The following is a 15,135-nucleotide window of genomic DNA, read 5'->3' as shown; positions in this document are numbered from 1 at the left end:
TAAATCAGCAGGAAGAAAAGGATTTGGAGTGGTATGCCGTGGCCCGGCTACAGGATGACAACCCCGCAGGACGGGGGACCCGCAGGGTAGAGGGACGATGCAGCTATTTAGGGCTGGACTAGATCAGTGCAACCGCAGACCGTCTGATGCGGTAACAGCAGCCGGGGAACAGACTTCAGGTTTCAATAAATTCACCTTAAATTTTGTTCCTGTAACGGAGCAAAAACTTCATCAAATCATCGAGTCATCGAACGGTTTGGGCTGGAAGGGAAATTCAAAGTTCATCTGCTCCAACCCCCCTGCCATGGGCAGGACATCTCCCACTAGATCAGGTTGCTCAAAGCCCCATCCAACCCGACCTTGAACACTTCCAGGGATGGGGCATCCACAACTTCTCTGGGCAACCTGGTTCAGTGTCCCACCACCCTCACAGTAAAGAATTTGTTCGTTACGTCCCATCTAAACCTACCCTTTTCCAGTTTAAAACTATTGCCCCTTGTCCTGCTTAAAAACTCTCTCTTCATCTTTCTTTTAAGTCCCCTCTAAGTATTGAAAGGCCACAGTAAGGTCTCCCCAGAGCCCTAGGTTCTCCAGGCTGAACAGCCCCAGCTCTCTCAGCCTTCCTCCATGGCAGAGGTGTTCCAGCCCTCTGACCTTCACCCGAAAGAAGCTTTTGACTCCAGGCCGTCACCCCATGAGTCGGTCAGGAGCACATTTCAGAAAGGAGCGGGTCAATACGGCCATCGAGAACCCAGGACATCCTTTGGAAAACTTCCCATGGTTAGTTATCTCAGCATTAAGTACTGACCAAGCTTTATGGACTTAACCCATAAAAATGTTGTTTAAGCCATGGGTGGCCCTGCTCCAACCTCGGGATATTGGCAGTACCAGGAGGCTCATATCTAGATGAACGCACCATGAAAAGGTAAAGGACACCAAATGCTGTTTCAGAACAAGTCCTTCCATGGCAGGCTCGCAGAGAAGGCTGTGCTTGCAGAGGTCACCCCGGCTGCTTGCGGAGGGTTTTCTAGACCTCAGAAGCGGCCTCTCAGGAAGCAGAAATGTTCAGTCCTCTGCTACCAGCAGATGGAGAAGGCAACAAGGAGCAGAGCTTATTTATTGCCAGTTTCACAAATGCCAAAGTGGCGTTCCCGGAGCTACATGGGTTTTATACGTATCGTCCACACCCTTCCTCTGCGGAAAGCCTGCAGCACTCGGGTTCATCAGCTGGAAGGAGACCCAGAGTCACAGAATCACAGAATCGTTAAGGTTAAGATCATCAAGTCCAACTGTCAACCCAACACCCCCATGCCCACTAAACCATGTCCTGAAGTGCCACGTCCACATGTTTTTTGAACACCTCCAGAGATGGTGACTCCACCACCTCCCTGGGCAGCCTGTGCCAATGCCTGACCACTCTCTCTGTAAAGAAATCTTTCCCAACTTTTCCTAGCACGTGGCACTCGAACTGCCTGCTCCAGCAATGATGGTCACATCCCTCATCTGCCTGAGCTGCCCATGCCACTGCATCGAAATTTCTTCTCCAACCTCAAAGCAGAACAGTTTGGCATTCTGTGTTTTTTAAGAGATGGTGACCCAGAAGAAAGCCCATCCTACAAACCCTGCCTGAACCTGCACTGAGGCCAGGTCTGTGCAAGGGCTCGCTGCCTGTGGAACCAGAGGTAGCTTTCTGTCCTGGGTGGAGTGCTCCTAAACGGAGGAGAACCACTTGCTCTTGGCACAGGGATGCAGCAGGCTTGTGCTCCCCTTCCCACCACATAGCTGGTCTGCCGGCATGATGTTGACCCAACTGCAGGAGAAGAGCTTGACACCCAAGCCCTGAGATGGAAGGCGACATGCCCAACGTAGCCAGCACCTGCAGCACCCTCACCCCAGGCAGGGAGATGTCATCCAGCTGGCAAAACCCAAACCTTTGGGTGAAGAAATGCTCTGAATTTCATGCACTACGCTACTGCTGTATGTTGGGATAGGATGGTCTACCTATCTATAGATGTTGGGAAGGAAGGTCTTTGGGGTCTGCTCGATGTTGCAGCCCTGCTGCAGGGCTTTGTGAAGCAAGTCCACGTCCTTCCACAGTTTCTCTTCAGGGCAGAGGCTTTTTTAGAGGAGAGCCGAGAATATCTGCAGGGATCCAGAAAATCCCTGGGCAGCAGATGCTGCAGAGACTTATGTCATGGATCCACCTGCGCTCCAAACCTGAGCACGGCAGGTCTTCCCAACACCTTCAGAAAAAGGATATACATGGAGAGAGCTGCAAAGAAAATCGTGGTTTCATTCACCCACGGCACTGAGAAACAGCTCCCCAGACACTCAAAACACACACTTTCTAGGTTTGAGCCATCTTTTAAACTGCAAAGCTGCTTTTTTGGGCTTTTGCAGTCAGAAAATGGCTGCTGCCTGCACCAGGGAGAAGGGTTCGTGTTTTAAAGCCGTGCATTTACCTGCAGCTGCCCTGCTCTGCCCAAGGCATCTGACAGGACCCATTACCATCACACCTTGACCCCAGACTGCTCCGCCACGTTTCAGAGACTTGTTTGTAAGCGAATCCCCCTCAGCTACTTCAGCTCAGCTACACTTAATCCAGGAAGACTTAAGTGCTGCGTTTTCTCTTCTCCAGTATCACGCCAGGCTGCAGGATCGAGGGGAGACCTGCAAGAAACGTTCAAGTCTTGAGAAATAACTTGGGCACAATTTCACGGCAGATGGGACTTCGGTAAAGACCCCCTATTCTCAAAGGGTCCTGGGTGGTGGTCCAGGGAAAGCTCTCCTGATGGTCAAAGAAGATCCACCTGCTTGTCCTTCAAGACTTCACTTGTCACTCCTGCCCGGCGAAGCACAGCCCAGTCCCCCGTGGGTGACAGCACAAGCTCCTCCGAGCAGGTCCTCTCTGCTTCCCCCGAAGCCTTCTCCAAGGATTTTGAGCAACAGGAAGACTCCGTGTGGACCAGTAAGCACAGACACTTTCAGACAGCGGAGCAAAACCCAGTGACCTGACATGACGGAGGTTTCGCAGCAGTCATGTTATGCTTTGTAGAAAAGTTGCCGGTTTAAGACCAGCAAGGCAAAGTCTAGGGCAAGACAGCAAGAGCAAGAAATCCCTGCTGGGAAGCGCTCCATCTTTGCTGACCAGTAAGACAAACCTGCTGTTGAGATACCAAAGATCAGCAGACGCCAGCTCACCGAGTTGAGACAACACCGCAGTGCTTCCTGCTGCCGTCTCCGGAGCCGGACCCAGCTGTTAATTCTAGCTACGTGCAAATCCCAATCCCACCTCACCACGGCAGCGTAAGGCACGTCCAGTGAGACCCAAGCACTTGACAACAGCACATTCTCCCTGGATGCAGGCGCTGATGGCATCCCCGACCTGCACATGGGTGACGGAACCAGCCACAACTTGGTCCGCTGCTGCACCGAGGACACGAGGAACAAACCCGGCGCAGCCTCCACCATCTCCTACCAAACCAGATGCTCTGGTTCCTAAATCCTCCCATTGCCGCAGGGCGTGGGGCACCTCCGAGTAAAAACTCCAATGAGATCAGTTGCTCAAGACTTGCCCGCTTCTCCTGATCTCCCTTTTAAGACCAGACAAGTTCAGGAGGGAAATGCTTAGCCAGAAATCTTGTTGAAATGACTATAAGACCTAATGTTACGGAACTTGGAGCAGGAGGTTCAACCAGATGACCTCCAGAGCTCCGTCCAGCTGTTTTTCTTCTATGAGAAAAAAAAAAAACATGATCTGGAAAAACTTCTTTTTAAATTGTCCTACCAAGGAGACTTCAACCATGTCTCTGACTGAAGGCGATTACTCAGCCTGCCCCACACCACATTGTTTTCTAGATCCAACCCCTCCTCGGCCTCTCAAATAATCCCCTTCTGTTTCCTCCTTTTGATGCAAACAAAGTAATTCCAGTCGTCATCTCCAACACACCACATGATGCCCAGATCCATCCTCATCTCGTGGTTGGTAGGGTTGAGGCTCAGGTACACACCAACTGCCCCACGCAGAGGTGACCCTGACTAATTGCCACCACCCCTCCCCGATATTGCACATATTGGCCCACCTCAGGGTCCCTCCTCGGCTGCCCATGGACAGCAAGGCTCAGATGCAGCCCTGGGTGCTGCGAGATCAGTGGTCCCAGGAGGGACCCCCAACACCCTTGAGTCCTGCAAGCGCTTGAGACGCACCCAGCAGGTCTGGCCTTGCTGAAATCAGCCCTCTACGGTCATCCCATCCGTGGACTGCCCCATCCCTGGGCACATCCCAGGTTGGGTCGGATGGGGCTCTGAGCACCCTGCTCTGGTTGAAGGCGTCCCTGCTCACTGCAGGGGGGTCGGACTAGATGGCCTTTGGAGGTCTCTTCCAACCCAAACCGTCCTATGATTCTACGATCCCTGCAGAAAAGGGTTGCAGCAGTGCTCTTCGTCGAGGAAGACTGAAGTAAAGCAGTTTGACATTCACCTCCTGTAGCGGGCGTTTATACACCCACCAGGTCAAAGCCATCACTTTGGTGGGCAGCCAGCCACGCAGCATCAGAGATGTCACCGAAAGCAGGGCTGGAGGTGTCTTGAAAGATCACATAAGTTCAAGATCTGGCCCACTGTCCATCAAAGCTTCACCTTCTGCTTGCCCACGACATCCCTACGGCGGTATATAATTTAACGCTCACACGCAAAAGACGAGGGTAAAATAAAAGAAGCTTCGTCCACAGGGTCGCTGAGAGCCAGCAACGGCCTGACCTTCGGCGAGCGGCTTCCAGTTCATGCCTCCGGTACAGAGAGGCATCGTACTTACCGCGTCCTCCTGCAGAAGCTTTCGTGTCTTCAGGGGTTTTAAGCCCCACGAGAAACACCCGGTTTGCCTGTGCTGTAACATTCCTTGCCTGAAGCAGCTTTCCCAAGTTTTAAGACTCAGACAGGTACAGAAACGAGTACACTGTACGCAAACACAGTATTTTTTTGGCTTGTGCCTGGAAGTTGCTCGTGGTCAGAAACCCACACCGCAAGGCTGAGAATGGCGAGAAGCTCGGGGCACAAACGCCTGAGCTGGCTCTGCCCTCTGCAGCCGCTATCGCTGCCATCAAAAATAAATTTTTAATTTGCACAGCTCGTGTTCGGCTTATCTGTCCTGGGAGCGAGAGCATCAGCCACTTCTGGAGACGAAGCCGCCGCATCCCTGGAAGCTTCCCTGCAGATCGGCACACGCGAGCCCTCCTTCTTCGTCCGTGCGTGGCCGCAGAAATCAGCGCTGGGTAAAACCTGCGCCGCTCGCCCAGCTACGGGCCACCCCCGGGGCGGTGGAGCGAACACCCCATCGCTGGTAGTTGCCTCCCGCTTTACCCGCTTCCACAGCCATCCCACGCGGATTTAACCATCCGGCTGCCCGCGCCGTGCCGGCACTACACCGACGTTCCTGCGGCTTCCCATCCACCCCCCACCCGCCGGAGGGTCGCGTCCCCCAGGCTCAGCCACATCTCCCCTTCCAGCCCACGGCGTCGCCCCTTCCCGTGAGCCAGCGCAGCGGAGACCACCCCGTTTCTGACGGGAATGGGGCTGTTCCGGCAGCCAGACCTCCCTCGTGGCAAGAGCGGCGAGGGCGCGCAGCAGCGACAGACCGCGCTGCGGCACCCTCGCCCCCTCCAAGGGGGTCTTCTGTGTTTGGAAATCGCTCCCTCGATGGGTCCCAGCGACCCTGAGGTCTCCGCAAAGCTTTCCAGGCTTTCTGCTCGCCCAGAGGGGAAGGTCAATGAGGGAATGTCATTTTTTTCCAGCCGGGACATGGGGGTCAAGAGACTTTAGTGTGCTTCCACCGGAGCAGCGTGCTGCCCCGGTTCGCTTGAGCTGAAGGGACGAGGCCGTGGTGTCACCTCCACAAGACCGTTGTGTCACCTCCAGGGATGCAGGTGGAAACTGTCCACTGAGCAGGAATATCTGCTCCCTCTAGTGGCATCTGTTTTTTTAATTTTTATTTTCTTTTTGAAGCTAGGAGACCTCACGCCCGCTCTACGCCGGCCCCGGCAAGGCCAAGACTACGAATTGCTGGGGCTGAAAGGACACGCAACCCTCCGGCAGCCAGCAGCAAATCCACCCCAGGGCTGGCTTGCTCTCCTCCGCAAGCAGAAAGTCTCCGCGGGTTAAGCCTTTCTATTTGAGAGCCTCGGTGCGGTCCTCCCTCCCAGCAGCTTTGCATCCCGTAATACACCTGCCCAGCCCAAGCGCTGGAAAAGGAGAGGGAAGGTGTGGGTGGAGGCCACGACCTGCTTCCATGGACAAGCATGCAAGCGCTTCCCCCAGGAAGGCGCTGATCCTGCACGTGTTCCTGCAGCAAAGCCCAGGGAGGTTAAACCCGATCCACTTGATCCCCGTCAGCCCTTCATGCTGCTTCGGGAACAAGCTCCTGCTTCTCCAACCGTGCCCTGGGCTGCCCCCAAAGCCGCGTGGCCAGCAGGGCGAGGGAGGGGGTTCTGCCCCTCTGCCCCGCTCCGGGGAGACCCCCCTGCAGTGCCGCGTCCAGCTCTGGAGCCCTCGGCACAGGAGAGACACGGACCTGCTGGAGCGGGGCCGGAGGAGGCCCCAGCGACGCTCCGAGGGCTGGAACAGCTCTGCTGGGAGGACAGGCTGGGAGAGCTGGGGGGGCTCAGCCTGGAGCAGAGAAGGCTCCGGGGAGACCTTCCTGCAGCTGCCAGGGCTGAGAGGGGCTGGGGAGAAAGGTGGGGACGGGGCTTTTAGCTGGGCCTGTAGCGACAGGACAAGGGGTAACGGTTTTAGACTGAAAGAGGAGAGATTTAGACTAGATCTAAGGAAGAAAGTTTTCACAGTGAGGGTGGTGAAACCCTGGCCCAGGTTGCCCAGAGAAGTTGTGGATGCCCCGTCATTGGAAGAGGTTGGACGGGGCTCTGAGCAACCTGCTCTCATTGAAGACGTCCCTGCTCATGGCAGGGGGTTGGACTAGATGGCCTCTGAACGTCTCTTCCAACCCAAATTATTCTGTGACTCTCTGTTTCTATGATTCAGCTCTGGAGCAGGTGCAAAGGGCTGCTACCACCCATGGGAGCACTGAGAACCATGCCTTCCACTGACCTCCAGGTTCCTGCTGGAGCTGCCGTAAGGTTTGGAGAAGACTTAGTGATGGAGAGTTTAAAAAAAGAGAGAAAATAATGTTCCCATGATCAGCTGGGAGCAGTTCAGCCCAAGGGCTGGGAGGACCAAGCAGCTTGTTCGCTAGCCATGAGACGAGCTGTTGGCCATCCCCACCGGTGAGAAGTAGAATGTCCACCCGAGGTGCTCGTCGCATAAAAAATGGAGCTGCAGGAGCAAATACCTGAGAAGGAAATGGAGTCCCTGAGCCCAGCCTGCTGCAACATGGAGTGCTCCCCCGAGGGGAGCACGTCATGGAACAGCAACCGCAATCCTAGAAACCAAACCCAATAATTCTGGTCTGTGCACCCCAAAACAGGCTCCAACAGTGGTTGCTCCCGTTCCTTGTGCCCAGAATGACGTTCCCTACCCGTCCAAACACAGGCAATGGGAAATGGGATCCTTCCCAGCAAGGGCAAGTGCCGGGAACTCCTCCGAGCATGATGCGGGCGGCACCTCATTTATTTCTCGTGACGTTGGCATCATCTACGCAGCTTGCAAGAAGGACACGTGCCGGTACAGGGCACATGCAGGAAGGCAATTAACCACTTGCCGCTCAGCAGAGTCAAGCTGGATGGAAGGAGGAGGCACTGGGCAACCCAGTGGGTGGTGGGAAGGTGAACCTGGGTGGGATGGAGGCGTAGGGCAGCCAAGCAGAGTTACGGACCTGGGCAAGGAGAGAGTTTGGGGCTGGGAGGGAGGAGATGGGAGGGAGAGAAGATCTTTGCTTGCGCGTGGGCCAGCCAGCACGACAACAGGGCCCTGGGAGAAAGGACAGGCGGTTTCTGCACAACTGCAAAGTCTGCCTGGAGTCCCTTGGTCTTTATCCTGAAACGCTTCAAGAAAGGCATTATTTTGCCATCCCTGGGCAACGCCCAGCACAAAGTGGTGGGAGACATATATCCTCTGCCTCAGCTAGAGTCACACGAAGCAAGATGTGGGGCGGGCAGGAGGGTTACGGCTATCCTGGACGCTAGTGGTTTCGTTTGACGAAGCGTTCTCTCTCCAGAGGGAATCCCCACAGCTGAGGATTTCGCGTTGCCGACGCAGCCCGCACCAGCCGTCCCTGAGGGACGAGGTGACGTGCGGCCCCGGGCTGGCAGCAGGCCGGGCAGGCGGGGTACAGTAGGCTGCTGCCTGTGGCGGCTCACGGAGTCATAGAATCAGAGAACGGTTTGGGTGGGAAGGGACCTTTCAAGGCCATCTCGTCCAACCCCCACCGTGAGCAGGGACGTCCCCAACCAGAGCAGGGTGCTCAGAGCCCCGTCCAGCCTGACCTGGGATGTGCCCAGGGACGGGGCATCCACCACCTCTCTGGGCAGCCTGGGCCGGGGGTTCACCACCCTCAGTGTGAAACATTTCTGCCTTAGATCTAGTCTGAATCTACCCACTTTTAGTTTAAAACCATCACCCCGTGTCCAACGGAAGGTCAGGGTTCGGTATTTTTGGGGATGGGCAAGCAAAGACTGGCTTAAGTAGCCGGCAGTGTACCCTGAAGAGAGCCAGCTAGACCTGGCCGCCATGAGCAGCCGTGTCTGCCACCCGGCACCCTCGTAACTGAACGTCAAAACCATCTACCTCTGCGAACAGCACCTGCCTTGTGAGGAAAGATGCCATCCCCAACACTCCATCACTTTATCAGAGGATCTTCCAAAAGCTCGGGGAAGCCTACGCTCACGGGCTAGACGCGCGGAGGCACGGCTGTGCCTTAGGTCCCACATGAAAGCACGTGCTGAGCTGGGGGCTCCTGTTCCCGTCCTGCGTGGCCGTGAGATCACCCGGCCGCGGTTTCTGTGCGCCGGCTGTAAGGGAAGGGAACCAGCTGCGAGCAGAAACGGCGCTGCTGATTGCTCGCCGGTGACACTGTTCGGTTATTATCATCGTAAGAGGCGTCGTTGAAGAGAATATAATTATGTTAAGCAATGAACCGCCTGACTGGCAGCTTGCGAGCCACAAAAGCGCGAAACGAAGTGCACAGAGCAGCGATGCAGACGCCTCAGTACGTTGTCCACGTGCAGCTGGACCGTAGAAACCGAGCACTGACCGTTCGGTTCGAAGTTTCTCCTTTACAAGAGAAATCATCTGTGCCTGGGGCTCCGCGGACCGGCGGGACAACCCAGGCTTGCAGCATCCTGCTGCCTTATTAGGGAGATCTTATCCAGAAAAATGCTTTAAAACCACGCCACTCTCTAAAACCATGTATTTCCGAGCACAAGAAATTATTTCCCAAATGTACCTTTCCGGAGGGAATATCTAAGTTGCCCCTAAGAAGGAGAAACACCTTTCACAGGCGCTTATACCTCTTCCTCCTATGATGGTTTCATGGAGGAGCAAACCCGCGCTCTGAGACTTGGTGCACAGACCCATGAGCAACCGAGCTGGAGGAGCCATCCGTAAAATACCTCTACACAACAGAAATAAAGAGCTGCAGGACAAGGGCTCTGCTTTCTGCTCTTCCACGGCGCTGGGAGACTATCAGGATACCCGAACGTGTAATTTTATGGCACCAACCCACCACCGAGCTCAGTCGCACGCGCCTGCGAAGTGCCGGCGGAGCCAGCTTTGCTTTTACCTTTCCGTTTCTTCTTTCACTACAGCATACTGGCTTGCCTGACGGCTCGACCTCTGCTCCTGCACCTTCTCGCTGCCCTCCAGCTCCTGCTCCAGGGAGGAGCTGGTGCTGCCCTCCCTGCTGACATTGCTGCTCCTCCCGGGGCTGTTCTCCGTGGAAGCCCTCGGCGACTCCGTGTTCTGCTTCAGGGTCTGCAGCTTGGCCAGGGGGATGATATCGCAGTTTTGCGGCCGGTGCCACACCGTCCTCTGCGTGGTGGCATTGTAGTAGTAGAAACGGGAGGTGTTGGGGTCGAAGAGCTCCCACCACTGGTTTTCATTCGTGCGTTTGATCCGCACCCCGGCGGGAGGGTCCCACACGCACTCCCCCGTGATGAGGTTGGCGTACATGCGCTCCCGGGTTCGAGGCTCGATGATTTCCACCCATTCCAGCCTGGAGGAGAACAGACAAGGGAGAGAGAAAGAGACTTCAGCCAGTTGGTCATTGAAGGTCCCTTCCAACCCAAACCACAGTACGATTCCATGACTCAACGCTTGCAGCGAGCGCTCGCAGCACCTGGGGAGGCAGGAAGGAGAAGAAGAGCGGCTTGGGTGAAGACGGCAACTCTTTCTTTCTCCCCCACCGACGCAGAGTCCCGCAGCGCTATTTACACCAAATGGAGCATTTGCAAAGGGGGCATTCAGCAAGGCTGCCAAACAGACGCTAAAGTACACGCCTGGGTTACAGCACCCCAGCATTCGCCCCGGCTCACGGCTTCCACCCCGCGTTCCCCGCGTTTTACAGCCTGAGCTCTTCGGGGCACAGAGCCGGCGGCTGCAGCGTGCTCGGTGTGCCGTCGGCGGTGAGGGGCAGGGGAAAGGCGAGAGACTGGAAGGACAGAGCCCAGCCGCAGGTACCAACCTGGCAATGAACTTACTTCTTCTGCAAGACCACCCCGCAGCTCCGTGCTGCCGCCCAGACAACCAAGCCCGGCAGCATCTGTCCATGCAAGACTTGAAGACGATGGCTTCAACCCCCTTCAGTTCAGTTGGAGCAGCGCTGCTCCCCGGCACGAACCCCGGCGTGCCGGCACCGGGCTCCCACGTGGCTCTGCCAACGCTCCTTCCCTCCGTCTCGATTTCGACACCGGGCAAAGGCGCCAGCTCTGCGGCGCGTGCGTCCCACCTCCAGCACCTTCCCCAAACCACCCGCCCCGACACACCTCGACTCAGTGATAACCACAGGCTGCATCAACACCGAAACCCAACAGTGGGAGGGATGGAGCCAGCGAGGACCGAGCAGACCCAACCATGCCCTGGGCTCTGTGCGGAGGAATAGAATAAAATAGAATGGGATAGACTAGACTAGACTAGGCTGGAATGGAACAGAGCAGAAGAGAACAGAGCGGAATGGAATGGAATAATTTTCAGTTGGAAGGGACCTACAACGATCATCTAGTCCAACTGCCTGACCACTTCAGGGCTGAGCACAAGCTAAAGCATGTTATTAAGGTCATTGTCCAAATGCCTCTTAAACACTGACAGGCTTGGGGCATCAATCACCTCTCCAGGAAGCCCGTTCCGGTGACCGACCACCCTCTTGGTAAAGAAATGCTTCCTACGTCCAGTCTAAACTTCCCCGGCGCAGCTTTGAGCCATTCCCACGTGTCCTGTCACTGAGTCCCAGGGAGAAGAGATCAGCCCCACGCTGCTCGGTGCCCCCCGCGCGCATTTATTAAATTAGGAGTGGGTCTCACGTTGGTCTCTGCAGAGAGTAGGGAGCTCATCTCCAAAAGATGGAGCAGAAAATGTGGTTTAACCTTCCTCCCGTCGCCCCGTCCGCTGCTGAGCTAAGGCTCAGGCACCGTCAGCCCAACACGCCGGTCCAGCTCACTCAGAAACACAGCAAAGGGCGTTGCCGCAATCACAAAGCAGTAAACGCAGCTTAGAAATGCAAAAGAGGATTAAAAGAAGTCGTAATCCCAAGGAACAGACAATTTACCCCAAACCCTGCAGGTGTCACCTTCTGCTAATCCGGGGGATACCCCAGGCTTACAGGCAGCTGCGTCTTATTCAAAGTCTTCGCTTTGGCGTGGGCTTATGTAAAAAAATACAAGGGGTGCTCGTATTAACTAAAATCTCTTCCTTGGAATTTGTCCTCGTCTGCATTTACAGGTCTGTTAAGAAAGGGATAGGAACAGATGCGGGAAGAAAAAGCCCCCGGTGCGCCACGCGACGCTTATCAAACTGGGCGGCATTTCGAGCGGACGCACTCGTGAGCCCGACAAGGGACGCCGCGTCTCGCCGCCGCTGACGGGGAGCGAGTCCTGGGTGGGGTTTGCGGAAATGCCCAATTTGCTCAAGCACTTGCAAGCACCCAAAGTCCTCGGGGGGCACTCACCCGCGCCCGGGCAGCCGGGGACGCTGGCCGCCTGGCCCCAAGCCCTCCGGCTAGTCCAGCTCATCTTCCAACCCCATTTAAACCACCGGATTGGGAAAAACCAGGAGCGGGCTTTTCGGGCGCCAGAGTTTCCCAGCTTTGAACGAACACGCCTACGTGACGAAAACCTCCCCACCTCTTCCTAGCACAGAGAGAAAAAGCCGCAGTTAAGCCTCTCCTTGCAGAGCAGAGACTAAAAGCACTCGGAGAAGTGGAAATCCTGTACCGCGCCTCGTCTCATTCTGCAAAACTCAGACCTAAGGAGCAGCCTTGACACAGCGTGACGGTTCAGCTGGAGGCCAGCTCAAGCTCTGCAGAGTTAGAAGATTTTCTCCAGGTTTCCACCGAAGGTTTTAATTTGGGTCTGAGCGTGATGCGCTGACTCGGCATTTTCCATTAAAATGCTTTTGGCCCCAGGTCGGTGTCAGCGCTTGGCTCCCAGTTTTAACGCTTCTCTTCAACCACCCTGGTTTAAAATAACCTCCCCGGGGTTAAGGGCAGCTGCTGCAGCAGGGCTGTGGGTCTACCTGCCCAGAAGATATTGGGCTATCTGCATCAGGGAGGAATAAAAAGTCCTTCATCCAGGGTCCCCCCAGGGTGAAACGAGAGCTCAAGTGCTCCACAGTTATCACAGGGAAGCAAAAATAAAGTAGATTAGACCAGGCTAGGCCAGGCCAGAACAAAAATAGCCCCACGGAGCTTGACAAAGATGAAGGTCTGTTTTGACCCAAAAGAACTGGATCATCATGGGCTATAAACCAGCCAGGGTAAAAGTCTGCAGCACCCCAGAAGAAAAAGTTAGTGTGCTAAGGAAGTGTAGGACCTTTTGTCCTACAGCCCTTAATTTCCGCTTGGTTTTCACTGTGAATTATCAGCTTAGTAACCCCGGGCAGTGTCTGGGCTACAGGTCCCCGCTCTGCATCATTATTTTCCCTGCTGTTGGAGAAGAAGAAATTCAGCATTCACCGTTCTCCTTCCTTGCCAGCCTTCTAATTTGCTGGGGTAATTCATATTACATTCATATTCATATATGCTCAATACGCGGCAGCGTCGCGAGGCAAAGGACCCACAGCCAAGGGCCACCCTCCCTCAGCCCTGCTCCGGGCAGCAGCAAAGGAGAACAACGAAAATCTCCCATCAGATACACGAAGCCGAGATTCATCTGCCTGAAAGTCAAAGCAAATCCACGCGTCTGGAGCGGCTGGACCTGGGGTGCAGACAGGGAAGCCGACGTACCCGTGCGACAGCAAATCTGGGGAAGAAAACCCCCAGGAACAGGGGACAGGGCTCTGATAAAGGTCCGTCTTATTCCAAACCCTTTTCTTAAGTTTTGCAAAAAATACCTCTCACGTCGTATTTTCTTCCCCAGAAGCACAAACCTCAGGGCTAAAATTCCGGAGTATTATTTGCCCCAAATAGGGTCCACACAGAGTATTTCCCAGGCACGAGGCCAGCAGTGGGGCAACGTGCTGCTGCTGGCTAGTAGGTGCAGCACGACCAGTCTGGGTACCAGATGCGGTCGTGGCCCAGAATTACCATCGTTATTTACTGCATCAGCCCAAAAAACCTCTTCACCAAGTAGCAGAGAAATCTCTACAAGCTGCGGTAGCCGGATAAACTCATCTCACCGGCATAACTTAAATTTTAATAGCCCAGCGGGTATGGCCCGAGACAGTGCAGATCCTACTGCTCTTGGATTAAAGGGATTTATAACTGATGCAGGAGGGTGGAAGGTGCCCAGGGAGCCTCAGACTCACGGTGCTGTGTAGGAAACCTCCGCCTCATCATAAAGGAAAGACTCCAAAAAGCTCCAAGACTCACCCAAAATCCGTTTTTTCCCTGCTCTGCCCAGAAAAGGAGCCCAGCTGATGCTCAGATGAGACTTCTGAAAATGCAAAGCCATTTGAAATGAACCCTGGACTTAGCTTAACTTCGTAACTTTATCCAAAAGCCCACGACAGTCAACTGAACTTCAAGTCGCAGACGCCTTATTTTGCTACTTAAGGAGAGGATCCTCACCCTGAGCTTCCCAAGGAAGGAGGTTCGGTCCTGCAGCGACGATGCTACGTATTCCCTCCTCCACCTCGGAGCAATGTGGGATCGGAGACGCGGCGACAAAGCCGGGAGAGAACAAATACTTGCCTCACCTCGTTGCTGTAGAAACCCCCCAAGGACATCCCGCTGTTCAGGTCCTCCGACTCACCTTTTTCAGTTGTTTCCACCGCGCGCACCATCCCTTTAATTGTTCTGGCACCAGTTGCTGCCTATTTAACACATGGCTACGCCAGCTCCTCGGAAACCCTTTTTTCCTTCCCTTGGGCTGAACGTAGGGAATGCCGAAGGGATGTTCTGGGAATGCCGTTGGTCAACCTCCCCATGCAATGAGCGCAAGAGGACCCTCCTGATGGACCCCGGGCACGGGCGGTACGATCAACCTCCCACCCCTGTGAGGTTCAGGCTGTGATGCAGAAGGATGGTTCACAACAACAACCCCAAGGCCTGGAGGCCATCAGAGGGCTTACGGCGCTCGTGTTGTGATTTAAGTTGGGTTTCACCGAGCCAGAATTGGGATCGTTAAGGTCAATGTGGCCTCAGAGAGCCACGGAGGCTCTTGGGCAACGTCGGTGTTGCTGAGTGACCCACCGCTCCGTATCACCCATGCCTCATCCAGACATCACTCCAGAAAGCCTCCTCTGCATCCCTCCTGCCACCACAGCAGTTCATGCCATGAGCCCATCCGATCAGGAGAAGCTTAAATTTCGAAGTATCTTAGACTTAATATGACTTGGAATTTACTGATAACTGCAGTTACAAGGGGAAAACAGCCAAGCAAGCATCGTTCTGTCTCAGAGCGTAGTGGGGTCAGAAGCCTGGATCGGTTCGGAGGGCGTCTCAGTCAGAAGGAAACGGCTCAGAGCAAGGTCCTCCCACGTAACTGGAGGGAGAAGAAGCTGGAGGTTGGTTTTTTTTTAACTCTTGAGCCCTCCAAG

General features: G+C 55.0%; 1 protein-coding gene across 1 annotated transcript in view; it reads right to left on the bottom strand.

The window, feature by feature from the left end:
• The window catches only part of ARHGAP39 (Rho GTPase activating protein 39), a gene marked incomplete at both ends in the record, with an annotated part of 56,177 nt that extends 41,798 nt beyond the window's left edge, over positions 1 to 14,379 (bottom strand). Inside the window, 2 exons of the mRNA XM_082015053.1 lie at positions 9,728 to 10,159; positions 14,288 to 14,379. Of these exons, the coding sequence (XP_081871179.1) occupies positions 9,728 to 10,159; positions 14,288 to 14,379 (524 nt within the window). The remainder of the gene's footprint in view (positions 1 to 9,727; positions 10,160 to 14,287) is intronic.
• Between the last annotated feature and the right edge of the window lie 756 nt (positions 14,380 to 15,135).

This window comes from Phaethon aethereus (assembly GCF_964289735.1).
Source record: "Phaethon aethereus genome assembly, chromosome: 2".
NCBI lineage: Eukaryota > Metazoa > Chordata > Aves > Phaethontiformes > Phaethontidae > Phaethon > Phaethon aethereus.
The sequence above is the reverse complement of the archived record's forward strand: the minus strand, read 5'-3'. Positions and strand labels throughout refer to the sequence as shown.